Source organism: Pleurodeles waltl, chromosome 5, assembly GCF_031143425.1.
Source record: "Pleurodeles waltl isolate 20211129_DDA chromosome 5, aPleWal1.hap1.20221129, whole genome shotgun sequence".
Classification (NCBI taxonomy): domain Eukaryota; kingdom Metazoa; phylum Chordata; class Amphibia; order Caudata; family Salamandridae; genus Pleurodeles; species Pleurodeles waltl.
In genome coordinates, this window is record NC_090444.1 from 381673787 (window position 1) to 381701552 (window position 27766).

The 27766-nt window shown below is 45.2% G+C and overlaps 1 protein-coding gene and 1 long non-coding RNA gene across 2 annotated transcripts in view; one reads left to right on the forward strand and one right to left on the reverse strand.

The window, feature by feature from the left end:
- NUP35 (nucleoporin 35) overlaps positions 1-180 on the reverse strand; it is a 140924-nt gene extending 140744 nt beyond the window's left edge. The window contains exon 1 of the mRNA XM_069234130.1: positions 8-180. Coding sequence (XP_069090231.1) covers positions 8-44 — 37 coding nt within the window. The 5' untranslated portion in view covers positions 45-180. The remainder of the gene's footprint in view (positions 1-7) is intronic.
- A 200-nt stretch (positions 181-380) lies between these two features.
- On the forward strand, positions 381-23244 carry LOC138297259 (uncharacterized). Its single transcript, XR_011203979.1, has 3 exons — positions 381-618; positions 21327-21448; positions 23137-23244. It is a non-coding gene; the product is annotated as an uncharacterized lncRNA (long non-coding RNA).
- The last annotated feature ends 4522 nt before the right edge of the window (positions 23245-27766 follow it).

Sequence of the window (27766 nt, forward strand, 5' to 3'; positions counted from 1 at the left end):
GACTTACCCAAGGGCTCCACGGTGAAGGCTGACATGGGATACATCTAGAAGCCGTCGAGGAATTCTAGGTAGCGTGGCAGTTAATTTCGAGAACAGGAAAAGACCAATTCCCCGGTGCCGAAGCCACGTGATAAGCAGAACTACGTGGGTTCCCCGCTCCCAGCCACGCCTATCCAATGACAGCCGCTTCCGATTGGTTAGCAATTTCAGCTGCCTTTCTTTGATTCAATTTTCTAGGGATGGCGCGAAGGAGCAGCCTGGAAAGATACAATTATAGAGTTTACGAATGGGACAGAGCGCCTCCGGTTCCAAACGCGGAAGTCAAAATAGCGCGATGCATGAAGGGATAACTACGGGCTTTCAGGAGGCGAACTCGCGATTGTGCAGGGAGAAGAGGAAAATTAAACTTAAAGGGGCCATAGCATTTACTAAAGCTGTAACGATATGTCAACCACCCAAACACGGGTGCTTTTCTTGAAAGTATTCTGCTTAATTTTTTAGATCCAAGTTCATCCGCTATGATGTCTAAAGCTTCCGTTCCAGCAATATGGCGTGCGTGACTGCTTCAAGTTTTGTCTCAAATTACGTTTTGCGTTCTAGTTCTTTAGAACGCTGTGGGTAAGGAGCCATTAGTTTATATAACCACATATCCATTAACGCCGTCTTATGTATGATTGTATACTGTACTTGATACCTTCTTAAATTAACAGGCTTGACAGAATAACGCAAACCACTTAGTTATAAGTTTATTTTTCAATTTATAATCCACACATTTACAAAATGCAGTCACTGCAACTGTTTTCTGAGAGTTGATCCCTGCAGGGGCGTTGTTGTGTGTGAGTTAATTCTTAGCTTTATAGAATGTGGAGGCCGGTGACACACTAGGATTCTAGCGTCCCTGATGCTGGAATCCTCCTTGTGTCAGTTGAGCCTGGATGTGTCGAGGAAGCGGACCTGTTCCCTTGTTACCGTACTGGCAATCTAATAAAAGAAGATTCTCTTACCGGCGACTCTGATCTAATCCTTCCACACCCACTTCAATCTGGCGACGAGGGTGGTGGAAGCACTGACTGCGTTGCTTCAGCTTCCACTTTCCATTGGGATCCTTATTTTCAATCAAGTCCAGGATCAGCACCACTATTGGAGTGGCGTCACTCAGGTTATTTTTGTCTGTATTCATTTTTTTGTTTTGTTTTTGTTTTGTTGAGACGTGCTAGGTGGTAGCGTGCGCGCGCACGGACCGTTAATCGACTTGTTAGCGCGGGTTGCTGCTCGAACGTCGTCTCCTAGGCAACGGAGACGCGTCAATACGCTCGTCCTGCAGGCGCGTGTTTACACTCGCGTGTCGTCTCCTAGGCAACGGAGACGCGTTAATACACTCGAGTGCAATTAACGGAGACGCGTCAATACGCTCGTCCTGCAGGCGCGTGTTTACACTCGCGTGTCGTCTCCTAGGCAACGGAGACGCGTTAATACGCTCAAGTGCAATTTCAAGTTGTGCGTTGTTTACTTGGCAACAGAGACTCTCAAGGTATCGCAGAGACGCTCTACACAGTTTACATATTTTACACGCTTTTGCATACAACGTTATTTGGCGGCTGATACGGCTGGTTTTTGCTCAACAGAAATAAAGTATACTACAAAAACAACAGAATTAGAAATATATACATTTTTTTTTTCTTTCTTCTTCAAACAAGGGAACAGGTCAAGGAGATCCTCAAATTAGTAACAGTTTTTGTTGAATCCGCATAGCTAAGTGTGGGTGATATGGCACAGCCCAATTTCACGATTTTTCCGCCACAAGCATTTTGGGCTGCTGGGAATAATCCACCTGTAAAGTGGACAGAATGGAAAGATTATTTCCTGAACTATATAGGAGCTATAGATCTTGATAACAGGATGCCTGCAGAACAAAAGAAAAGACTCTTACTACATTCGTTGGGACCTATGGGTTTGAAAACGTACAACAAAATGCAGAAGAGCCCTATAAGTGGAGATGTTTGTGTTTTTGGTGTTGCTATGCAAGACCTGGATAAATACTTTGCACCCAAAGTTTGCATTGGAATTATTCGCTACAAATTTTTTCAAAGAAAACAGGAGAAGGGTGAATCTGTTGATGACTATGTGGCAGACTTAAAGAAATTGGCCCTTGATTGTAAGTTTGGTTCAATACAAGATGATTTGATAAGGGATCAAGTGGTCATGCACAACAACAATCAATCCATTCAAGAGAGATTATGGATTAATGGTGACTCCTCATTGGAGGAAATTGTGGCTATTGTAAGGAAAGCGGAGATTTCTGAACGGTGTGTTTCAGAATTAAAATCGGCTGAGAGGAGCTTTGACAACATCTGCAGGATAAATAATCGTAGAACAGTGAAGGAACAGAAAACACCACAAAGTAACAACGGTGAAAAAAGATGTTACAGATGTGACAGCAAGGAACATTTAGCGTATGCTAAATCATGTCCAGCTTTGAAATTGAAATGTAGTAAATGTGGCATTGTGGGTCATTTTGCGAAGGTATGTAGGAATAAAAAGAAAATAGTTAAATGCATAATAAATGGCAATGCTCAAGTAGGAATTGAACACCAAGAATATGATGACTTGGAATCTAAAGAGGATACTGTAGATGGAAACTTTATTTTGAACATAACAGACGCTGAAACAAAAGGGAAACCAATGTGTGATATGGAAATAGATGGAATTCCAATCACTATGTACGCAGACTCTGGCTCACCTTTCACTATAGTCAATGAGGATATATGGAATAAGACATTCGTGAATAGATTAGGTGGGAAACTTTTGCAACCTGATGTGCGACCTGAAAGCTACACAGGAGACAAGGTTGATCTCGTTGGTTTTAGATGGTTAAAATTCTCTTTTAAAAATAGGTGTGCCAGAGGAAAATTGTATGTGTCAAAAAGGGGGCCATCAGTTCTTGGATGGCAGGATCAAGGACAGCTTCACATGATCTTAGATCCTAACAGCAAGGAAAAAGTGTTGATAGTAAGTGATGGGCATACCCTGTCTACGGTAATGGAGAGAAAAGTTCCCAGGGTCTTTGAAAAACTTTTAGGAAAATTGGTTGGTTTTGAGCATAAAATTGTATTAAAAATGGACGCTGTACCAAAAATCCATAAGGTGAGACCAGTGCCCTTGATGATAAGGGATGAAGTTGCAAAAGAATTGGAAAAGCTGGTAGGGATGGATGTGATTGAACCTATAGAAAGTGCAGAATGGTTATCACCAGTGGTTATTGCTCGACGCAGCAATGGGAAAATTCGCTTATGTGTCGATTTAAGATATTTAAATGACAATATTGTCATCGACCGCTTTCCATTACCTAAAATTAATGAAATGGTTTCAAATCTTAAAGGTGCAAGTTGGTTTTCAACAATTGACTTATCAGCCGCCTATCATCAGATTCTGTTGGGAACTGAATCAAGGACGTTGACAGCTTTCATCACACCTTTCGGTTGTTACCAGTATAAAAGGATGCCATTTGGACTAGCGTCTGCAGCTGCAGTTTTTCAAAGACTCATGTATAAGTTATTTGGAAAATCTTTGGGAGTTATGTGTTTCCAGGATGACATTTTGGTGTTTGGGTGTGATCGGAAAATGCATGATGAACGATTGGAACATGTTTTAGGGGTGTTGGGAAGTAAGGGTTTGACTGTCGAATTGAGCAAATGCAAGTTTGCCAGGAGAAGTGTAGAATATTTGGGGCATGAAATCAGTGGTGAGGGAGTGAAACCGAAAGCATCATTGGTTAGTGCCATTGTTAATGCAGCAACTCCAACTTCAAAGGAAGATGTAAGATCATTTTTGGGAATGGCTGAATTTTGTGCGAAATTTATCCCAAATTTTGCAGGAAAGGTTTATAATTTAAGACTACTGCTGAAAAAGAATACTCAATTTATTTGGAGTGATGTATGCGAAAGGGAATTTTTGAGTGTTAAGGATAATTTGAGCAAGGTAATGAATTTAGAGAGTTTTGATCCTGACTTGGATACTGTAGTGACTACGGATGCTAGAAATAAAGGTCTAGGCGCTGTATTGGCCCAGAAAGGGAAAGATGGAATGGAGAGGATTATTTTATTCGCATCTAGATCACTCTCGCCTTCAGAGGAGAAGTACTCTGTCATTGAAAAGGAGGCGTTAGCATGTGCTTGGGCTTTAGAACACTTTCGTACATTTATTTGGGGTAAGAACATCACTATCCAGTGTGATCATAAACCTCTGATTAAGCTTCTCACATCAGAAGGTAGTGTAATGGCTTCTGCGAGAATTTTAAGATTATCTGTGCGTATGAAGGATTTTTTATTTCGAATTGTGTATGTTCCTGGAAAAAACAATCTGATGGCAGATTGTTTATCTAGGCTTCCGTGCCCTTTAGAAGGTTGTGTGGATGATCCTTGGGAAGACTATAGTGTTGCTCTGATACATGACACTGGAAATTCTTCTTTTGATAAGGATTTGTGGTGTAAGGAAATGGAAGAAGATTTAGATTTGCAAATGGTGCGGAAGTTTGTCCTGGAAGGTTGGCCTAAGAAAGATCTACTTACGGAGCAAAGTAGACACTTCTGAGAAGTTAGGCATGAACTTTCTGTTGAGAAAAATTTCATACTGAGAGGAAATAAAGTAATTCCACCACATGGTATGAGAAATATTGTTTTGGATCTGTGCCATGAAGGTCATTTTGGTGTTGTTCGCACTAAGTCAGTGGTTAAAGATTTGTTTTGGTGGCCGGGGGTGGATAAAGCAGTTGAAAGGTTTGTAAGGTCATGTGAAGTGTGTTCTTCAGCGGACAAAACTTTGTGTACTTTAAAACCTCCTATGGATCAAAAATTATTACCAAAGCAACCATGGGAATGTGTGGCTGTCGATTTGTTTGGTCCTGTTGGAGATGAGCAAGAGTATGTGGTAGTCCTTATTGACCTATTTTCTAAGTGGCCAGAAATTGGTATAGTAGAGAGGGGAGACACAGTTTCTGTATTGAAATTTATGGACAAGGTGTTTCTGTCGGAGGGAATTCCTACGAAATTGTTGAGTGATAACGGTGTGCAATTTGTCTCTAGTACTGCTAAGATGTATTTTGAAAAACTGGGCGTCAAACACAAAACTACGTCTTTGTACAACCCCAGTGGAAATGGTACGGTTGAGAGATTCAATAGGGTCATTAAGAGTGTTATTCAAAGCTCTATGAATACTTGTGATTGGCACACAGCTGTGTTCAAAGCGATGTGGGCTTACAGGATTACTGAGAATCCAACAACAGGTTTGAGTCCTTTCGTCATTATGAGAGGTAGAAAACCCAGGGGTAAGCATAATCCTGCGTGGTTGTTTGGTGCTGGTGTGGAGAATTGGTCACTGGAATTTGTGAGAAATAATTTGGACAAATCCCAAGAAAAAAATAAGGTGTACTATGACCACTCTCATCATGTGAAACCGGTCAAAATTGTTGTGGGTGATTGGGTACGTGTTAGGAAGCCTTTTAAAGTAAGAAAGAATGAGAGCCAATATTTTGATCCTGAACAAGTGAGGGAAGTGTTGCATAATGCGGTTAGATTGAGTGATGGTCGAGTCTGGAATCTTAAACGTATTGCTTTATTCAATAATAAGTATTGTATTAGGCAAGATGGGATGGGTCTTAGGAATGAGGAAGGAAGGTCTGATTGGTTAGAAGATGAGTTAATTGACACCTCTGCACCTCCTGAAGTTTCAGAGGGTGTTTGCTTAGACACCTCTTCACCTTCTGGAATTTCGGAAGGAGGTTGTTCTCTTCCTGATGATGATTTTGATGGAGATGTGAGACCTAAGGAGAAGAGGAAAGTAACCCATCCAAGTTGGTTGAAGGATTATGTGTTAGGGTATATTTCTGCCTCATACACGGACTCCGGATAATTTTAATTGGAATTTCCTCTTCTTATGTTTTATCACTATATGTTTGTTTTGTGTGTTGCTATTTTAATTTATTGTTCCAAGTTATTTATTTGAATTTACGGAAGGGGATGTGTTCTGTGTGAGTTAATTCTTAGCTTTATAGAATGTGGAGGCCGGTGACACACTAGGATTCCAGCGTCCCTGATGCTGGAATCCTCCTTGTGTCAGTTGAGCCTGGATGTGTCGAGGAAGCGGACCTGTTCCCTTGTTACCGTACTGGCAATCTAATAAAAGAAGATTCTCTTACCGGCGACTCTGATCTAATCCTTCCACACCCACTTCAGGCGTGCATTTTAGTGCGAACACGAACCAAAGATATTGGAGCGCTTTATATGAGCATACATTATATTACACAAGGATACGTTCATGTTTTGGTAGGCACTGGGAGATTAGGTGATTTGCCCAGAATCACAGCATGTTTGGGCTGTTGCCGAGACACAAACCTGGTTTCCTAGCTTCATGGTCAGCAGCTCCAGGGTGTAACAAAGACCTCCGAAGCCCCCTGTGTTGCGCTGGTGGGTGTGAGAGCTCAGCACAGCACCTGGCCTGAGTGAGGGGGGCGGGGAGACTCTGGCATTTAAAGAGAAAGCGGGCATTTAAACCTTCTATTGCCATGTATTTTAGTTGATGTACTTTAAGGTGCTGGAAGCTATTTGCTTATTGAAAGGTGTGAGGTGATATGCCTATCCTCCATCTGGTGCACTAACCACTCTGCCTTAATTTTTAATCAGAGGTATTTTGCATCTCCAATACAGTTTTAATGTCGGTTGTCTCTGGTGACTAGTTTTCATTTTCATTCAATAACATGCCAGTACTCATCAAATATACTGCCCTGCCAAGTGTCACTCCTCGAGTGTTAAACGAACACTATTTTGATAAATTTCTCGCATCCCTGCAATTAATTAATTGTCAAGCAAAGAAAACGGTCTATTCCTAGCTCTGTCATATCTTCAAACACACTTTAAGAGTCAAAATCATACTCCAGTCCCTCAGCGTGTAAAGACCCAGCGCAGTCTACGACCCTTTTATTTATCACCTCTGGCCACGCCTGGCCAGAGGGTGAGTGTAATTTACATCCGGGCAACCCTTAACACTCCGGGTTGCACACTACATCCCTCCCCAACTTGGTACAAAATGTTAAACTTGAATCACTCTCACATAGTCTCTGAGTCGGCTCGGCGGTGGATTGGATTAGGTCTCAAACCATAGCAGGGGTGGTCTGAGCAGCCAGCTCTCCGCTCTTCACGTGCTTCCTCTGACAGCCCTTATTCCTGAGTTCCTCTTCTCGACCCTGCTTTGGGGTGTCTGGGGTTGAGCAGTATTCCACCATTTCTGTGAGGAAACTGTCCATCGTTGCATCTTGCTCAGTCTCTTCCAGTGCTGGGAGTCATCACTTTACGGAACCAGGATACATTTGTCATGACAGTTTCCTGGCCTTTACAAGAGGTCACCATCATCCTATCAACTTTGACTACCCTCCAGGCTCAAATGGTGTCCAGAATTTCCATACCAGTCTTCAATCTTTCAATATTACATCATCACCACACACAATGTCTTGGACGATGGCATGTCTCCTTTCACTTGCACGTGCTGTGCTTCTTTGGTATCTGTTTTGGGCCTCCTGTGGGTCTACTCGGGATGAGCTGGAATTCCATCCCTCCTGTTCCTTCTTAGCATTATAGTCCATGAGGCTTGTTGCATGGTTCAATGTGTAGTCCCTCAGTACTCTTCAAGAATCGGTGGAGTCTGAGTCCAGTGTCAGTCTTTTCCAGGACCGCAATCCTCAGGGCTTTATTGAGGGTACACGTAAAGCATTCTGAATCCCCATTTGCTTGTGGCCATTGAGGGGTGATGCGGCGGTGTCGGATCCCTAGGTTTTCAAGGAACACCTTGAACTCTGTTCCTTGGAATGGAGGCCCGTTATCTGTTTTTAGTTAGTGTGGATACCTTCTCCAAAGCAGGAGCCACCTTGACGGAGTCGAATCCGGAACATCAACTGTGGGATATTTGGAGTGTCCATCTACCAGGACCATTGTTATCCTCCCATTGGAGAAACATCCGAAGTCCATGCTTACTCTGAACCAAGGGGTGGTACATGGCTCGTCTGTGCTGGTAGGTACAGGTGTCTCTTGAGCACTTGTGAGTTTACAGCCAGGACATCTTTGTACAAGGTCGTCAACAATCACTTCAAGGTTAGGGAACCACACCTTTGCTCACAGACGTGATTTCACTTTGGCTGTGCCTTGATGCCCTCCATGTGCAAGGGATGTCACACGGAGCTTCAGGCTCACAGGGATTACCAGCCAGTGACCTCACACTATAAGGTTGCCTGCAGTGCTGCCAAATTCGTAATGGATTGTCCATAACTGCTTGAGGTTCTCTCTGTCTACCCCTTGCCAATGGTGGGTGTCTCGAAGGAAGTTACTCCACAACCCTTGCCGTATGGCATCTGATACATTGGTTAGCAGGGCATCATTCTTTGTGGCTTCCAGGATCTCGCTCAGACTCATAGCCATCGGACACGCGCCTTGGATCATCAGATGGATGTAGTCTTCAGATGCTTTGGCATCCTACTCGGTTTCTTCAGCCTTCTTGATGGGATTGCTGCTAGAAAGGCTGATGGGTTCTTGGCCCCTTGCCGGTATACAATATTGAAGTTGTAATGCTGGAGTTGGATGGCTCAGCGTTCTGTCCAGGGTGGTGGATGAGGGACTGTGCCTCTGAACAGGGATACAAGAGGCTTATAGTCAGTCACAACTGTGAAATATCTCCCACAGAGATACAGGTAGAAATAGGTTCAAGCCCATTTAATGGCTAGAGCCTCTCTCTGTTTGGGCGTATCTTGTCTCTGTCGGGGTGAGTGCTCAGCTGGCGAATGCCAACAGCGCCCATTTGCCGGGTTCTACTTCTTGTGTAAGTACAGCACCGACCCCCATGGGGATGGCATCTACTAATAGTTCTCTCTGTCGCATGTGGTCAAAGTATGCCATTGTTGCTTTCCTTAATAGGGCAGCTTTGATTTTCTGGAAGGCTTGTTCTTCAGATTGATCCAATTTTCAAACTGCATCTGCTTTTATGAGGGCTCACAGAGGTTCAGCAATCATTGCTAGATTAGGGATGAATCGGTTGCAGTATGTGGCCATTCCAAGGAAGCTGCAGACTTCTGATACCAGGGTGAGCACCGGGGCCGGTTTGAAGGCTTGCGATTTCCTTGGGTCTACTTGTATGCAGTCTTGAATACATAACCAAAGAACCCAATGGAGTTCTGGAAGAAAGAAAATTTAGAGTGACCCCATATTCCCATAGGCTTTTCAGAGTAGACCATAGGAGGTGTTTGTGGTGATCCTCTGCAGTCCTCAAGAAGATCAGGATGTCATCACTATTGTTCATAACACCCTGGAGCCATGAGAGGGTTTCTTTGATAGCAGCTTGAAATACTTCGGCAGCTGAGGAGTTCCTGAAATTCAGTTTTTTTGTACCAGCGTAGCCCTAGATAAGTTAAGAACGTTGTAACATACCAGCTCCTTTATGGCAGGAGCAGCAGGTGGTAACCCAAGTTTAGGTCTGGTTTGGAGAACCATTGTGTTCCGTTGAGGTCTGCAATGATGTCGCCCATGGTTGGTGTCATGTCTCTCTCTCTTTTGATGGCTTTATTGGGTAGCCTCATATCGATGCATAGGTGCACCTTGTCAGGTTGTTTAGGTTTTTCGACAATGAACATGGGGAACACCCATGGCGTGGATCCGAAACCCTCTTGATAACTCCCAGGCCTTCCAGTCTTTTGAGCTCCTTCTCAACCAGAGGGCTTAGGTGAAAGGGCTCTCGCCAGTGACGGAGGGCTATGGGTTTGGTGGTCGTATTGATGTATAGATGGACCGGGGCAGCCTTGAGGCATCAGAGTTTGTCAAAGAGTCCTGGGAATTGCTGTAATAATTCGTCTATCTGACAGGATTTGACACTGCATGTAAATGACACAATCTGCAGGTCCTCGGCCACATCACTTCCCAGATGGGTGTCGGCTTCACTGTCGACTACATGGAATGTTGTATGGATCTCTTGGTTGTTGGATTTGACGCACTCTGTCATGCGGCCGTTAAGCGGCAGAGGTGTCTGATTGCCATATGTGAATAGTTTAGTCTGAGATGGTGATAGTGTCGGTTTAAGTTTAAGGCAGCAGTATTGTTGGATGCCTATCACGTTAACTGACACCCTTGTATCAATGAGGGCTTTGACTTCCGAGCCAGCCATTTTGATTCAGCATGATGGCTGTGGTCTTCAGTGCTTCTTAAGCTCATTTGTGAAGGAGACGTGGAATACCTCTTCTTTGTCGTCTGATGGAGAGTCATCGCCTTGTTGTTGGTATCTCGATTGGTGTTTAACTGTCCCTGCTGGTTCTGGTTCATTTAGCAATAGTTGTGGCACTGCCTTGATCGGCACCCATCTTCCTGTTGCCCCTTTGCTTTGTTGTCCTCCTCAGCAGATGGAGGCGAAGTAGTTGATTCTCCCGCAGTTGGAGCAAGTGCATCCTTGGGTGGGGTATTCGTTCGGGGGTGCGCCTCCCTTCCGCAGTCCCCACAGTGTGGCCTTGGTGTGGTGGTAGCTGGCATCCATGGCTTGTTATGCTTTCCTTTTGTAGCTATGGTATCTGCACATTCTACTTTTATGGCAGGCATCTTCCCTGGTACTTGAGTGATGGCTCGATCCATCGAGTGACCTGGCCATGATGAGGATGTCATCTAAGCTTATGATGGGTTGGCATAAGATGAGGCCTCTCAATGTCTTGCTGCGACAGCCTTGTATCGGTTGTGCCTTTATCTCTTTGAGCTGTTCCTCAGCCATGCATGTGCTGGCCAATTCACGAAGTCGCGCTTATAATGCGTTGATGGGTTCCCCCCTCCCGCTGGTGGGCTTGAGGTAGTTTGAACTGTCCAAAGTCAGGGCTGAATTGGGGGTCAAAATGGGCATTGCAGGCCCTCACCTCCACATCATAATCATTTGTGGCACTAATGTTGGGCAGATGTTTGAACAACTTAGAGATTTCCTCCCCCACATGATGAAGTAGCAGCAAACATTTGACATTTCTGTTGGTTTCTCTGGTCGCCACAAAATAGTTGTCTAGTCTCTCTACGCATATGCAACAGCGGGGTGCGGCTGTGGTGGGATCTGCTAGTTTGCTGAATGGTTCCATAATGCCATCCACCCTGGCGCTGCACTTGAAGTGGGGTTGCTTTTGCTTCATCAGCCGTGATGTTGGCACAGGGAGGGGGGTCTGCAGCTGGTCAACAGAGATGTGGCCGTGGGGTGTGCTGTCCCAAATGTGTTTGATGTGCTGATGCTGCTGGTGAGGTCTCTCAGTGGGCCAGTTCATATATGCCTGGTAGTTGGGCCTGTGGGTTCTTGTAATATTCAGAATATTTGGTATGGGCACCTCTGAGCCCTTGCTTTTCTCCCCTTCGCTCCTAGCTTTTGTGTACTCTATTTCTGCAACTTTCCTTTATTTTACCTTTTTATTACTCCTCTTTAATTTATTTTCCTCTTTTTTTTCTCTTTTGCTGTCCTTTACTTAGTCTATTTCCAGCACTTGTTTTCCAGTTGTAAGTACACTTGCCTGCCTTGTGCTGTCCCTGGTGTGCCCGTGAGTTTGCTCATATCCCACAAACATGCTCTGCTTCAGTTGAGGAATTCAATCTGCTGCTGGGTGGGGCTGCATGTTTTTGTGCAGTCACATGGCTCCTCAGTGGGCCTGCAGGTGTCAAGCGGCCTTCTCTTAAGCTGAATGCAGGAACCGAGGTGCAGAGGGGCTCCGGGTGGCTGATAGTTCAACCTTGAGGGAGATAGCGGATTGAGGAGGTATGATGTGTGCATCATTGATGGAGGAGGGCGCACCAAGTCAGATGTGTCAGCGGCATGGCACAGGGGCTCAGGTGGAGCGTAGTGAGCTCAGTGAGGGTTGGACACGAGGGAGTAATCCACCCTCATTGCCAAGTGAAATGAGACCCAGGATACCGGCTCTTTCCTTAAGTAAGGCTTACAATATATGTATATATGCTCCTGGCAATAACGACCACAAGACACTAACAGTATGGTATGGGCGTAAAGACCCAGAGTGGTCTACAACCCTTTTATTTATCACCTTTTGCCATGCCTGGCCAGAGGCTGCATGTAATTTACATCCGGGTCACCCGGCCTCCCGTAAAAGTCCAAGTGGCTGAGATCCACAGAGTTGGGTGCCATGGTTATGGCGATCTCAGTCAGAATGATCTTTCAAAACTGAAAGGAAGAGGAAAGAGGGAGCAAGGATGGGTAACAATTTCTTATGAACGTGAAAAACGTTCAGCCTGTGTGTGGGATTTGCTGCCCAAGGCTGTGAGCTGGGTCAGGCTGTCATCAATGCTTGTGCCAAGCTTCGCGTCCCTGATTGGAAACCTGCTGTCATTAGGCTTTCAAACTGTTTATTCTTAAGAGTATTCCTGTGTTAAAATGTAATACAGTACATAGCATAGTGCACCCTTGTAGGAAAGTACCATCTTGCCTGGCATGTTACCCCCATTTTCACTGTATGTATGTTTGTTTTAGCCCTTGTGTCACTGGGATCCTGTTAGGCCGGACCCCAGTGCTCATAGTATGTGCCCTGTATCACTGAGGCTCTGCTAACCAGAACCTCAGTGCTTATGCTCTCTCTGCTTTCTAAATTTGTCACTGCAGGCTAGTGACTAAATTGACCAATTCTCATTGGCACACTGGTACACTCATATAATTCCCTTGTATATGGTACTTAGGTACCCAGGGTATTGGGGTTCCAGGAGATCCCTATGGGCTGCAGCATTTCTTTTGCCACCCATAGGGAGCTCAAGCAATTCTTACACAGTCCTGGCACTGCAGCCTGACTGAAATAACGTCCATTTCACAGCCATTTTTCACTGCACATAAGTAACTTATAAGTCACTATATATCTAACCCTCACTTGACGAAGGTTGGGTGCCAAGTTACTTAGTGGGTGGGCACCCTGGCACTAGCCAAGGTGCCCCCACATCGTTCAGGGCAAATTCCCCGGACTTTGTGAGTGCGGGGACACCATTACACACGTGCACTATACATAGGTCACTACCTATGTATAGCGTCACAATTGTAACTCCGAACATGGCCATGTAACATGTCTAAGATCATGGAATTGTCCCCCCAATACCATTCTGGTATTGGGGGGACAATTCCATGATCCCCCGGGTCTCTAGCACAGAACCCGGGTACTGCCAAACTGCCTTTCCCGGGTTTCCACAGAGAAAGTGAAGCCAATAACTAAAAAGTTTTGAAAGATGCACTCTTGGATGGATTTGGCTTAACCACTGAACAATGCAGGATTAAGTTCAGAGACACCAGAAAAGAGTCTTCTCAAGACTGGACAGATTTTGTGGACTGTTCAGTGAAGGCCTAGGAAGGGTGGTTGCATGGCAGTAAAGTTTCTGACTATGAAAGCCTGTACAATCTTATTCTGAGAGAGCATATTCTTAACAATTGTGTGTCTGACTTGTTACACCAATACCTAGTGGACTCTGATCTGACCTCTCCCCAAGAATTGGGAAAGAAGGCAGACAAATGGGTCAGAACAAGGGTGAACAGAAAAGTTCATACAGGGGTTGACAAGGATGGCAAGAAGAAGGATGGTAAGTCTTCTGAGAAGGGTGGGGACAAAAGTAAGCATTCTGAAGCTTCATCAGGCCCACAAAAATCCTCTGGGGATGGTGGGTCCAAATCCTCTTCTAATAATCAACCTAAAAAGCCTTGGTGTTATTTGTGTAAAGTCAAAGGCCATTGGGCAAGTGATTCCACTTGTCCAAAGAAAAACACCAAACCTCCCACCACCACAACCCCTGCTGCAAATTCTAGTGCCCCTAGTAATAGCAGTGGTGGTGGGAAATCTACTACTAATACCTAATCCAAGGGTGTAGCTGGGCTCACTATTGGCAATGTAGCTGGGGTTGGTCTTGTTAGGGAGACCACAGAGGCTGTTTTAGTCTCTGATGGTGGCATTGATGTTGCCACCTTGGTTGCTTGTCCCCTTAATATGGATAAGTACAAGCAACTTCCCCTAATCAATGGTGTTGAGGTTCAGGCCTACAGGGACACAGGAGCCAGTGTAACTATGGTGATAGAAAAAGTGGTCCACCCTGATCAACACTTACTTGGTCAGCAGTATCAAGTAACAGACACTCATAACAACACTCTTAGCCACCCCATGGCTGTTGTGAATCTCAACTGGGGGGCGGGGTGGGTTACTGGTCCAAAGAAAGTCGTGGTAGCCACAGATCTATCTGTAGACTGTCTACTAGGAAATGATTTGGAGACATCAGCTTGGGCAGAAGTGGAGTTGGAGGCCCATGCAGCAATGCTGGGCATTCCTGGGCATATTTTTGCTTTAACTAGGGCTCAGGCCAAGAAGCAAAAAGGACAGGGTAACTTGGATCCTGGAACAATGGACCAAGTGCTCCCTAAAGCTAGGGGTAAGAAGGATAAATCCCTACCCACTATCCCTCCCTCTACAGATGATTCCCCTTCTGAGGAAGAGGAATTTCCTCCCTGTGCAGAACCTACACCAGAGGAGCTGGCAGCAGATACTGCTGAGCATTTGGGTGGAGGGGGGCCTGCCAGGGAAGAGCTGAGTGTGGCACAGCAAACCTGTCCCACATTAGAGGGTCTCAGACAGCAAGCTGTCAAGCAGCAAAATGGGGATGTCAGTGACAGTCATAGGGTGTACTGGGAAGACAACCTCTTGTACACAGTCAAGGGACCCACAACCTGGAGCTGCCAGGAGATTGGTCATTCCCCTGCAGTACAGAGCGTTTCTTCTCACCTAGCACATGACATTCCTTTGGCTGGGCATTTGGGCAAGACGAAAACTTGGGAAAGACTTGTCCCCTTGTTTCACTGGCCTCATATGCCAGAGGACACAAAAGACTTTTGTAAGTCCTGTGTGACCTGCCAAGCCAGTGGCAAGACTGGTGGTACTCCAAAGGCCCCTCTAATTCCACTTCCAGTGGTTGGGGTGCCCTTTGAAAGGGTAGGGGTTGACATAGTTGGCACCCTTGACCCTCCTACTGCTTCAGGCAATAGATTTATCTTGGTGGTAGTGTACCATGCCACAAGATATCCTGAAGCCATACCTTTAAGGACCACTACAGCTCCTGCAGAGGCAAAGGCCCTCCTGGGAATCTTTTCCAGGGTTGGTTTTCCTAAAGAGGTGGTGTCAGACAGAGGTAGCAACTTCATGTCTGCATACCTAAAAGCAACGTGGAAGGAGTGTGGTGTTACCTACAAGTTCACCACCCCTTACCATTCACAAACAAATGGTCTGGTTGAGAGGTTTAATAAAACTCTCAAAGGTATGATAATGGGACTCCCTGAAAAACTCAGGAGGAGATGGGATGTCATGTTACCTTGCCTCTTTTTTGCTTACAGGGAGGTACCCCAGAAAGGAGTGGGCTTCAGCCCATTTGAACTCCTCTTTGGGCACCCTGTAGGAGGTCTACTTACTCTTGTGAAGGAGGGTTGGGAACAACCTTTAAAAACTCCTAAACAGGACATAGTAGACTATGTACTTGGCCTAAGATCCAGAATGGCTGAGTATATGAAAAAGGCCAGGAAAAACCTTCAGGCCAGCCAAGAGCTACAAAAGCAATGGCATGACCAGAAGGCTGTCCTGATCCAGTACCAACCAGGACGGAAGGTGTGGGTATTTGAGCCTGTGGCCCCAAGAGCACTCCAAGACAAATGGAGTGGACCCCATCTCATAGTTGAAAAGAAGGGTGAGGTTACCTATTTGGTAGACCGGGGCACTGCCAGGAGTCCCCTTAGGGTGATTCATGTCAACCGCCTAAAACCCTACTATGACAGGGCAGATCTCACCCTGCTCATAGCAACAGATGAGGGACAGGAAGAAGAGAGTGACCCTCTCCCTGATCTCTTCTCCTCCACTGAAGCAGATGCCTTAGTGGAGGGAGTAGTTTTAGCATATTGTCTGATTGCAGAATAGAAAGACAACTGCATCAAGCTCCTAAGCCAATTTTCAGACCTCTTTTCACTTGTACCAGGTACAACATCCTGGTGTGAACACACAATTGACACTGGACACAGCCTGCCTGTCAAAAGTAAAATTTATAGGCATCCTGACCGTGTCGGGGACTGCATTAAACACGAGGTGCAGAAAATGTTGGATTTAGGGGTGATTGAACCTTCTGAAAGCCCCTGGGCTAGCCCAGTTGTGCTTGTACCAAAACCTCACACCAAAGATGGAAAGAGAGAGATGAGGTTTTGTGTAGATTACAGAGGGCTCAATCAGGTAACCAAAACTGATGCTCACCCTATACCCAGGGCAGATGAGCTCATTGATAAACTGGCTTCTGCCAAGTATCTTAGCACTTTTGATCTAACTGCAGGGTATTGGCAGATTAGATTGGCAGAAGATGCTAAACCCAAGACTGCATTTTCTACCATAGGAGGGCACTACCAATTCACACTAATGCCCTTTGGTTTTAAAAATGCACCTGCCACTTTTCAGAGTTTGGTGAATACAGTCCTGCAAGGGTTGGAGGCTTTCAGTGCAGCATATCTAGATGATATTGCTGTCTTTAGCTCAACCTGGGATGATCACCTGGTCCACCTATGGAAAGTTTTGGAGGCCCTGCAAAAGGCAGGCCTCACTATCAATGCCTCAAAGTGCCAGATAGGGCAGGGGAAAGTGGTTTATCTGGGCCACATGGTTGGTGGAGAACAGATTGCACCACTACAGGGGAAAATCCAAACTATCATGGATTGGGTTCCCCGTACAACTCAGAACCAGGTGAGAGCCTTTTTAGGCCTCACAGGGTACTACAGGAGATTCATCAAGAATTATGGCTCCATAGCAGCCCCTCTTAATGATCTCACTAGCAAGAAAATGCCTAAGAAGGTATTATGGACAGCCAGCTGTCAGAAAGCTTTTGATGAGCTAAAACAGGCCATGTGCTCTGCACCTGTCCTAAAAAGCCCATGTTACTCTAAGAAATTCATTGTTCAAACTGATGCATCTGAATTAGGGGTAGGGGCAGTACTATCAAAACTGAATTCTGAGGGCCAGGATCAACCAGTTGCTTTTATCAGCAGAAGGTTGACCCCTAGAGAAAAGCATTGGTCTGCCATAGAGAGGAAGGCCTTTGCTGTGGTCTGGGCACTGAAAAAGTTGAGACCATACCTGTTTGGTACTCACTTTATTGTTCAGACAGACCACAAACCTCTACTTTGGCTAAAGCAAATGAAAGGTGAAAACCCAAAATTGTTGAGGTGGTCCATATCTCTACATGGAATGGACTATAAAGTGGAACATAGACATGGGAGTACCCACTCCAATGCAGATGGACTCTCCAGATATTTCCACTTAGAGGCTTAGACAATGAAGCCTCATCTGGACAAGGCTAGTCTTATTGTCCTTCGTTTTTGAAGGGGGGGGGGTTGTGTAGGAAAGTACCATCTTGCCTGGCATGTTACCCCCATTTTCACTGCATGTATGTTTGTTTTAGCTAGGCAGGACTCCAGTGCTCATAGTATGTGCCCTGTATGTGTTCCGTGTGGGGTGCCTAACTGTATCACTGAGGCTCTGCTAACCACAACCTCAGTGTTTATGCTCTCTCTGCTTTCTAAATTTGTCACTGCAGGGTAGTGACTAAATTTACCAATTCTCATTGGCACACTGGTACACCCATATAATTCCCTTGTATATGGTACTTAGGGACCCAGGGCAGTGGGGTTCCAGGAGATCCCTATGGGGGGCAGCATTTCTTTTGCCACCCATAGGGAGCTCAGGCAATTCTTACACAGGCCTGCCACTGCAGCCTGAGTGAAATAACGTCCACGTTATTTCACAGCCATTTTTCACTGCACATAAGTAACTTATAAGTCATCTATATGTCTAACCCTCACTTGGTGAAGGTTGGGTGCCAATTTACTTAGTGGGTGGACACCCTGGCACTAGCCAAGGTGCCTCACATCATTCAGGGCAAATTCCCCGGACTTTGTGAGTGAGGGGACACCATTACACACGTGCACTATACATAGGTCACTACCTATGTATAGCGTCACAATGGTAACTCCGAACATGGCCTTGTAACATGTCTAAGATCATGGAATTGTCACCCCAATACCATTCTGGTATTGGGGAGACAATTCCATGATCCCCCGGGTCTCTAGCACAGAACCCGGGTACTGCCAAACTGCCTTTCTGGGGTTTCCACTGCAGCTGCTGCTGCTGCCAACCCCTCAGACAGGATTCTGCCCTTCTGGGGTCTGGGCAGCCCCAGCCCAGGAAGGCAGAACAAAGGACTTCCTCTGAGAGAGGGTGTTACACCCTCTCCCTTTGGAAATAGGTGTGAAGGGCTGGGGAGGAGTAGCCTCCCCCAGCCTCTGGAAATGCTTTGATGGGCACAGATGGTGCCCATCTCTGCCTAAGCCAGTCTACACCGGTTCAGGGATCCCCCAGCCCTGCTCTGGCACGAAACTGGACAAAGGAAAGGGGAGTGACCACTCCCCTGACCAGTACCTCCCAGTGAAAGTGCCCAGAGCTCCTCCAGTGTGTCCCAGACCGCTGCCATCTTGGAAACAGAGGTGTTGGGGGCACACTGGACTGCTCTGAGTGGCCAGTGCCAGCAGGTGACGTCAGAGACCCCTCTGATAGGCTCTTACCTTTCTTGGTAGCCAATCCTCCTTTCTTGATAGCCAAACCTCCTTTTCTGGCTATTTAGGGTCTCTTCTCTGGGGTATTCTTGAGATAACGAATGCAAGAGCTCACCAGAGTTCCTCTGCACTTCCCTTTTTGACTTCTGCCAAGGATCGACCGCTGACTGCTCCAGGACGCCTGCAAAACCACAACAAAGTAGCAAGACGACTAACAGCAACATGGTGACGCCTCATCCTGCCGGCTTTCTTGACTGTTTCCTGGTGGTGCATACTCTGGGGGTTGTCTGCCTTCACCCTGCACTGGAAGCCAAGAAGAAATCTCCCCTGGGTCGATGGAATCTTCCCTCTGCTAACGCAGGCACCAAAAGACTGCATCACCGGTCCTCTGGGTCCCCTCTCATCCTGACGAGCGTGGTCCCTGAAACACAGGAGCTCTATCCAAGTGACCCTCACAGACCAGTGATCCTTCAGTCCAAGTTTGGTGGAGGTAAGTCCTTGCCTCCCCACGCTAGACTGCAAACCTGTGTACTGCGTGATTGGCAGGTGCTCCGGCTTCTGTGCACTTCTCCAAGGATTCCTTTGTGTACAGCCTAGCCTGGGTCCCCAGCACTCTGTCCTGCAGTGCTCAACCCTCTGAGTTGGGCTCCAACGTCGTGGGACCCTCCTTTGTGACTCTGAGCCAGCTCTGGTTCACAAATCTTCTAAGTGCCTGCTCCGGTACTTCTGCGGGTGCTGCCTGCTTCTGTGGGGGCTCTCTGAGTTGCTGAGCGCCCCATCTGTCTCCTCCTCCAAGTGGCGACATCCTGGTCCTTCCTAGTCCCCAGCAGCACCCAAAAACCTCTACCGCGACCCTTGCAGCTAGCAAGGCTTGTTTGTGGTATTTCTGCGTGGAAATACTTCTGCAACCTCCACCACGCCGTGGGACATCTTCCATCCAAAAGAGAAGTTCCTATCTCTCTTTGTTGTTGCAGAATCCTTAGCTTCTTCCATCCGGAGGCAGCCTTCTTGCACCTTCATCCGGGGTTTCCTGGGCTCCTGCCCCCCTGGACACTATCGCGACTCTTGGACTTGGTCCCCTTGCCTTGCAGGTCCTCAGGTCCAGGAATCCGTCTTCAGTGCTTTGCTGGTGTTTGTGGTTCTTGCAGAATCCCCCTATCACGACTATTGTGTCCTAGTTGGGTAGTAGTGGTACTTTACTCCTACTTTTCAGGGTCTTGGGGTGGGGTATCTTGGACACCCTGACTGTTTTCTTACAGACCCAGCGACCCTCTACAAGCTCCCCTAGGTCTGGGGCCCATTCGTGATTCACATTCCACTTTTGGAGTATATGGTTTGTGTTGCCCCTAGACCTATGTTCACCTATTGCATCCTATTGTAATTCTACACTGTTTGCATTACATTTCTTACTATTACTTACCTGTTTGGGTTTGTGTACATATAACTTGTGTATATTACTTACCTTCTAACTGAGGGTACTCACTGAGATACTTGTGGCATATTGTAATAAAAATAAAGTACCTTTATTTTTAGTAACTCTGAGTATTGTGTTTTCTTATGATATTGTGCTATATGATATAAGTGGTATAGTAGGAGCTTTGCATGTCTCCTAGTTCAGCCTAAGCTTTGCCATAGCTACCTTCTATCAGCATAAGCTGCTAGAAACACCTCTATTCTACTAATAAGGGATACCTGGACCTGGCACAGGGTGTAAGTACCACAAGGTACCTACTATAAGCCAGGCCAGCCTCCTACAACCCCACTTCACATCACTTGACCAGGACTTGTTTTGTCTCCTTGCAATAAAAGCGAGCCTTACATGTCATGACTTCTCGTGGTATCATGCTAAGAAATTGAAAGCTAATTTTAGAGGAGGAGAATGACGATTTGCTGTTTGCAGTCCAGTAGTTTTTAAAAAAAGTTTTAAAGGAACATTTGCCTGTTTGAATATCCTTCATTCTGAAGATTCGATGCCTTGTTCGATGTGAATCATTGTTTGTGGCATATTATATGTGAGGATGTGGCGTACTAAGCCCATGAAAATGGCTGCCAAGTGACTGTGTCTTATTTGACTGAAACCTTTTGCCTGCCCTGGCTTTTAGCCAAAAACAGTATGTATTCTAGGACTTAGAACTGCACATTTCCCAAGGATGTACAGGCCCATAAACTTCAGCTGGCTCCATTAAAGGCATCGCTATATATAAACATATGTCTTAAGTTGCAATATGCTTTATAGCTCAACATTCCAGAATGCAAATTGGCAGACCAAGTTAAACATGTCTGTATGTGAGTGGCCTTGAATAAATACTTTTGGTGTGCTGCTGCTGTTTTAAGGTTATTTCTAGACCATAGCATTGCACTTGATATGGCAATGTCTGAAATGTACCTAATTTAATTGGTGTTATGACCTGCAACATGGTGTTTCACATTTCCATATTTTCAGAATTTTTTGTGTAACATGAACTGAAAGATTGGCAGCTCTGCATATAGTCATTGTTTATATTCAAGTGCAATTATGTATTTAGATTGACTACAATTCGTGATTTTTCAATTAATAATTATATAGTGCGTTCATGTTAAGTTAGCCATAGTGACCGTAAGCCTCGATTTGAAATGCCCCATGTAAAATTAAATGTGTTTCTGCTTGCTGTGCATAATCATTTTCTTGTTTCTTGTTTCAGAAGCCAGGTTTCAACAGTACTTGTGGTTGCTGTTAAATTTTGTGTGAAGGCCACTGAATGTATCTCTTACCCAGCTGAACAGTAAATCTAAACACCTGACCATTAGACGGGCTAGCTGAGAAGTATCCTCCCTTGCACAATATCTATGAAGGTCATAAATTGAACTCTTCTATTCTGATTCATGGGAAGAGGGCGGACACTGGAAGTTTGCTAATGCTTCGTTTGAATTGGTTCCTTCTCTGTGGGAACAGTAAGGAGTGTCCATATTGTCGAATTATGTTTTAATTGTGTATCTCTAAGCTAGACAGTCAGACTTGCTCCTGACCACCTTTGAAGGCAGATGCCCCTCTGCTGTTTTTCAGACCATATGCTAATTTTATTGCTGCTCCTTAATCTATTGAGCAAATATATTTCTTCTCCATCTGGATGGAACCTTAAGTAGGTTCTGCCTTGGAGGCTTTGTTTGCTGACACCTGCTGCTCAAAGCGTCCGTCACCGCGATTGTGGGGCAAAATGTGCTTCGCTGTCAATGATATCCATTCACTCGAGTATAACTGGGATTGAAAATGTTCTCCGAGCCTTTGCACGGTGCAGACACCGTTCATTTTCTCCATCATCCCCTGCCTGATCCATGCTTGAACGGGCAGTGGCTATAAATTATTTTTACTATGGTTGAGAAATAAACCATTTGGAATAGCGAATGCAAAAATGCCTGTGCTGTCTATGAGGTAACATTATTATGTAAGACAGTTACCTCTCTGTAACCACATGTGGAAATATGTGCCTCGCTCCCCACAACACCTCCAGCAAAGGTCAGGAGCCCCTGTCATGGTATGTATACTTGCTGGGGTAAGATACCACCTGGTGAGTATTTTGTAGGAGTTAGCTTTGTGATGTAGTCAGATGGAGGTCCCAGAGTCGATGCCAGATCTCATCTGGTAATGGTGTTCCAAAGTTTTGCTCCCAATGTGATTGATATGTGTGGCTGTGAGAGGCCACCAAGGGCGGTGTACAGGTGAGTGATGCCCTTCATCGGAAACTCCTGGGTAAACAATTTCTCAAGGGGTGTTTTAGTCCCACTATCCTTTTCCTTGACCGCTTTTGTGTTTGCCCAGAGGAGAAGTTGTTTGAGGAGGAACTCCTCCACCTGAGATAGCTGAAGAGTTGTTTACATGCATGCATGCCCAGCATGGCTCCTACCCGATAAAGGCCTACTATCAGTGGGGGCACTCCCCCTCGTCAGTCCTCAAAGAAGGCACTCATCATGCCCTGTGGGAACTCCTGATGTAGCGTAATAGGGGAGGAGGGTAGTAATTTGATGCCAGTTAGTTTTGTCCCAAGGCCTCAGAAAGGTGGGAATGGCATAAAGAGGTGTGTATGAGGCCAGGAAGTGATAAAGGGGTCTTATCCCCCTGACACGGTTTAGAGGGGTGGAGGAACAACTTTGTTCGATGAGCACCCAGGGTTTCGTGTATGGGACATGATGCTAGTCTAAGGCAGACTGGAGTTGGGTGGCGTGGACATATTGTTCTATATTGGGAAAAGCTAGACCCACATCTGCTGTATGCCTGTACAGAGTCTGCCTGGGTACTCTCAGTGTGGAACTGTGACAAACGAACTGGAGCAGCTGTTTCTGAGTTTGGAGCATTATCTCTATAGGTATCCATAAGGTCAGATTGTGGGTGATCTAGACTCAGAACGGAAATGGTGACAATGATACAGAGTTCGCACATTCAGAGATGCCCAAAGTAACAAGGGTAAATTGTTCGAACAGAAATTATTCCAGTGTCCTTAAACAAGTGCTCACCAGGTATGTCCACTCTGCCACCATGGGTAAAAAAGTGCCTGGCCTGGAACAACAGACCCTGACCGGAAAACACATACCAGAAGTACCGAAGCACACTGATGATAACTCTCAAATTCAAAGGTAGGATAAACGTTTTCTTCAAGTTGTCTTTTTATTTGTCAGATTTCCCGAACTATTCTCTTATAATTCAGACAGTATGTCCAAAGGAAAGCAGCCAACACATGTTTTGTCACTGGGACTTTCTCAAGGCTGCAATATGTGTAAGAAAAAAACACTTCACATGTGAGCCTGACTAACAACAGAACAGTGAAAAACAATGTATGCAACTTTTCCAAGAAATATTTACTCAAAAAAGGAGGGCTTAGATAGCCTCAAAAATCTAAATCCACAGTGTATGATTGATAATATGTGACCCCATTAGAATGTCAAGAGATTCTCACTCTCATTCCTCCAAATGTGCCATACATAGATGCACCATTCGAAATGAACGTTGTGTGAAATAAACAAGAGAACACAGTAAAAGGACCCTAGATGCAGCCCTTGGTTAAGATGGTCAAAAAGACCTAAATGTCTTAATCCAAAAGTTCAAAGTGCATGCAATGATGTGTGCAAGAGGGAAAGAGACAAAGAAGTGTTTAGCACAGAAGAGGGAGATTTGAAGATGAGAAGACAAAGTCAAAGGCAACCTGTAAAAAGTACGTATGATCCAAAGCATAGATAAAGCTGCATAGTCAAAGTGTATTAAAGTAGCTGTATAGAACAGAAAATAAAAATTCAAACGAGTCTATGAAAACAAGGATAGCTTCAGTCCTCTGGTGATATCAGAGCTTATAGAATTTTGAAAAGTCAAAAACGGGAATCCCAAAATCGTAAAGTGATTAGAAGTATATGAGTGAAAACACTGCAACGTCCCAAAGGTGGCCATGATAAGCCTGCATGCAAATAAAAACGAGAACCATTAGTGCCCTTTCCCATCACGGCAATGAAAATGTGCATATTTAACAACTCATTGGCCGGTCTAAAACTGCACCCGATGTCTCACCTTATCCATTAGTCCACGCTAAGCACCAAACTATTACGACAGCACAACAACTATGGTGTGTGCTTAAAAATGCTGTGGCCCTTTAGTCCCCATGGCAATTGAAGCAGGATTGGAAGGTACAAAGGGTACAAGAGTCTGGCGGCCCTTTTGGAAGAACATTGTCGGTATGTGTACAGATACAAAAATAACCCTGGCCCCAGTGGCGGTTTCTCTACATGGGTGTTGGGGCTCCGCCTCCTTCACAAAGCTATAAAAAAAAGCGATCATTTTAAAATTAAAAAATAATTATAATACCCTCTTGTAACTTTATAAAAACGTTATAAAACAGCCACTCACCAATACCAGTCCAGCATTAATGTTGCTCGACAAGTGAAGTGACGTGACTAACGTCACGTGCTCACTTCAACTGCAGGCCCAAAGTGAGTCTATTTGCCGGGCTGATAATCTCACAGCCCTGAGGCCTGTGAGGTCATCAGCTTCAGCAAAGACCCCTCATCAAGGCCTTGTCTCCACCCCCTGATGACGCGAAGGCCAAGTTAGCCGCAGGCATTTTTATTTCACGCCCTGAAGCGCTTAGCCTCCACGTCAATCAGGGAGTGGAGAGCATTCACCCCACCCTTTCCCAATTTCCCAGAGGCAGAGGGTGTGGGTGGGACCTCTCACCCTGTGATGAGCTGGGAATTGGGAAAGGGTGTGGCTGTAGCAGGCGGCAATTTTTCACACAGTGCATCGAACGTTTGATGGATTGAGTTGACTTGACCGAAGAATTAGGTATGTGAATTAGTGAATAATGAATATCAAATAATATAGCCATAAATGTCTCCAATAAATCAAGCGCTGATTGGTTCTCGTTTGGTCTCCGGGCCGGCAGGATGTCCCTTTCTAGACCCCACGTAACCTTCACAAAACAATATAAAGTACAATGTGCTTTGCGAGGACTGCAGTCACAGGGGCAGCATAGGATATGTCAACCGCAATAAGGAAATTACACAAAAATGCGCCATGTTCAATCAATTAGTTAAATAAAGTCCACGCTAGGGGTTATTTACAAAGGAAAGGTAAGGTTCGATCAGAGCTGGGAATGAGATTAAAACCTGAGCTCCTTCTGAAATTTATTTAATTCTTGCAGAGATCTAGGACTGTTTTAGTAGTACTTCAATGAAAAAATAACAGTTTCTTTAACGGAACTTTTAATTAGAGTCTGGGCTCGTAAAAAAACTCGGGGACATTCAATGCGGCAAAAGTGTGAAATGTACAGTACCGCGCACCAGTGCCAAACGTTTCAGTGCTTTGAAGGCAAGTGAAGGACTCTTTAAAACAATCCTCTCAGTCGGTTAACACTTGAACAACGCCGTAAACGAAGCACAGGGGAAATATAGTCAGCGAGAGAGCAGTAGCCTCATTTTTTCGAAAAAGGATATCGAAGGCAATATGTGATTTATTCCAAATAAATACAGCCGCCAGATTAATTTCACACGCGTCCCGAGGCCTGAGCCTCGTAAAGCCTTAAAATAGTCTTGGGAGGCAAGAGTAGGCGGAGGACAAGTTAAAAGGAAAATATTACTGCGGATATTATTGCAAACCTTAAGTCATATCAGGGGAAGTTGTTGCTGATAGGATTGTGTTCTAATCTGTTACTACGGGCTGCGAATGCGATTTCTTTTCAAAAGAAAGAGTAGAAGTGATTGGCTGTCGGGTTGTTGTTACAGGTGGGACTACATTTTATTAGTCAAGATTGTATTTGTGTGAGGACCTAAGGTAGAGTATTATAACAGTTTACATGACCACCCAAGCACATTTATTTGCTGCTATGAACTGAAACAGTCATTGAATGACAGGTTTAATGAGGTTAACTGTCAAGATTCAATTTGTCTCTAGCAGCGCAAGTCCAGTTTTTCTTCGCACTCTGGGACTAGTGTCGGTTTATTAATAGAATAAACTCTACAAGTTCCATAACGTAAAGGTGAAACATAGACTGGAACAACTAGTCACGCATAGACGTGGGAAACTTAGCTGGGCTCATGAGGGGATAATACATGGGTATGGGGAATTAGTAGGTATGTGGCTATCTACAACCTAGTTTATAAATAACACTCAGCAGTAACCAGCGGTACCTAAAACATATAAATATTGCATTAGGGCAGAACTATGTAGAATATTACCACAACACTCTGAATTAGGTTCTGTGTGGGAAGAATAGATATGAGTTCTCGTGTTTCTCCAGATATTTCTCAGGATATTTAGTTTTTTTTTACAGCGGCAGACGCGCTTGGGATGATGAATTTTAAAAGTGGACGGCTGGCAATATCTGCTTGAATTGGATTGAATGAGCAAGCCAAGAGAGCCAAGCTATCATCCTTAGGGGACTTGAGGGATTTATCCTCCAAAGCACATTTTGAACTGGGCCAAACTGAGTATTATCTATCAATAGAGGGCTGCAATGTGGAATATTTCCATATACACTAATATAATAACAGAGAGTGACGTGTGTCTGAGGCCCATACCACCAGATAATGACAGAAGGGTGCAGTGAGTAATATATCCACATGCACATGTATTAATGCAGTGGTGCTACGTGCCTCAACTCCAGGTACGTATATCTTGTCCAGTAAATGGTGGTGCCATACCACCCTCTCTGGCTCACTTACAAGCAGCTGGTTGCACTATTATCAGGCACTAGAAGCTGCATTTTACCAAGCAGTGGGGGGTCTGAGCTCCACGAGTGGCCTTTTCTTGCTCAGCCCTTAAACACACGCCAACCAATTGTGAATGGATACACTAGTGCACTGAGGAAGAATTAGCCCTCACCAAGGGAACACGCCTCCCAGTCAGGGGAGCTGGGACTATTTAGGCACTGCTGAGAACAGCTATTACTCTCTTACTAGAGTTACTAAAGCAGCTCAACTGGCAGACATTTTGTGATCATTTCTGTCACAGCTAATTTTGTAAACAGCAAATGTCAGCTTAAATTGAAGCAAACAAGAGTGTGGCGCACATAAAGAGAAAGTGTCACAGCATCAGAAATAAATGGGCAAAGTGTTTGGACAAAATGTGAGACCATCGGCACTATCAACAAACGGTGGCAGCAAGCATTTGCAATGCAACGGGTATCGCATTTTATCGAGTTAGAGCTATTAGCGGTGTAAACTCCTAACCCGACTTTTCTTGCCACATAAATTGAAAGAAAAGACAACGAGCGCGATCGTGCCATGCAAACCCCAGCATGATCGCCAGTGCTTAATTTGTAAATAAAAATGTGCTGGTGCCCAAAGCCCTCCTTTTAAACATGCGGCTGCTGCAATTAAACGTGCAAACATGGAATACGCAGGCGGCGTAATCCTGAAGCCATCTCGGGCCTCTTCAATCCATATAAAGTCACTCCCTACCCCTTCAGCTCACTCTAGCAGCTTTCTACTTTCTCCCTTTGTGACGCTTTTTCGTTTTCCCCTTCCTATATGTGTCTTTTGCTCGCAGCAAATGCTTGAGGCAGAAGAATAAGCCCTGGCCCTCCAAAATAAGTGCCGGTGCTCAGCACTGGAAACAACAAGCACATATTAAGCACTGGCGATCGCGCTGAAATTGAAAACCAAA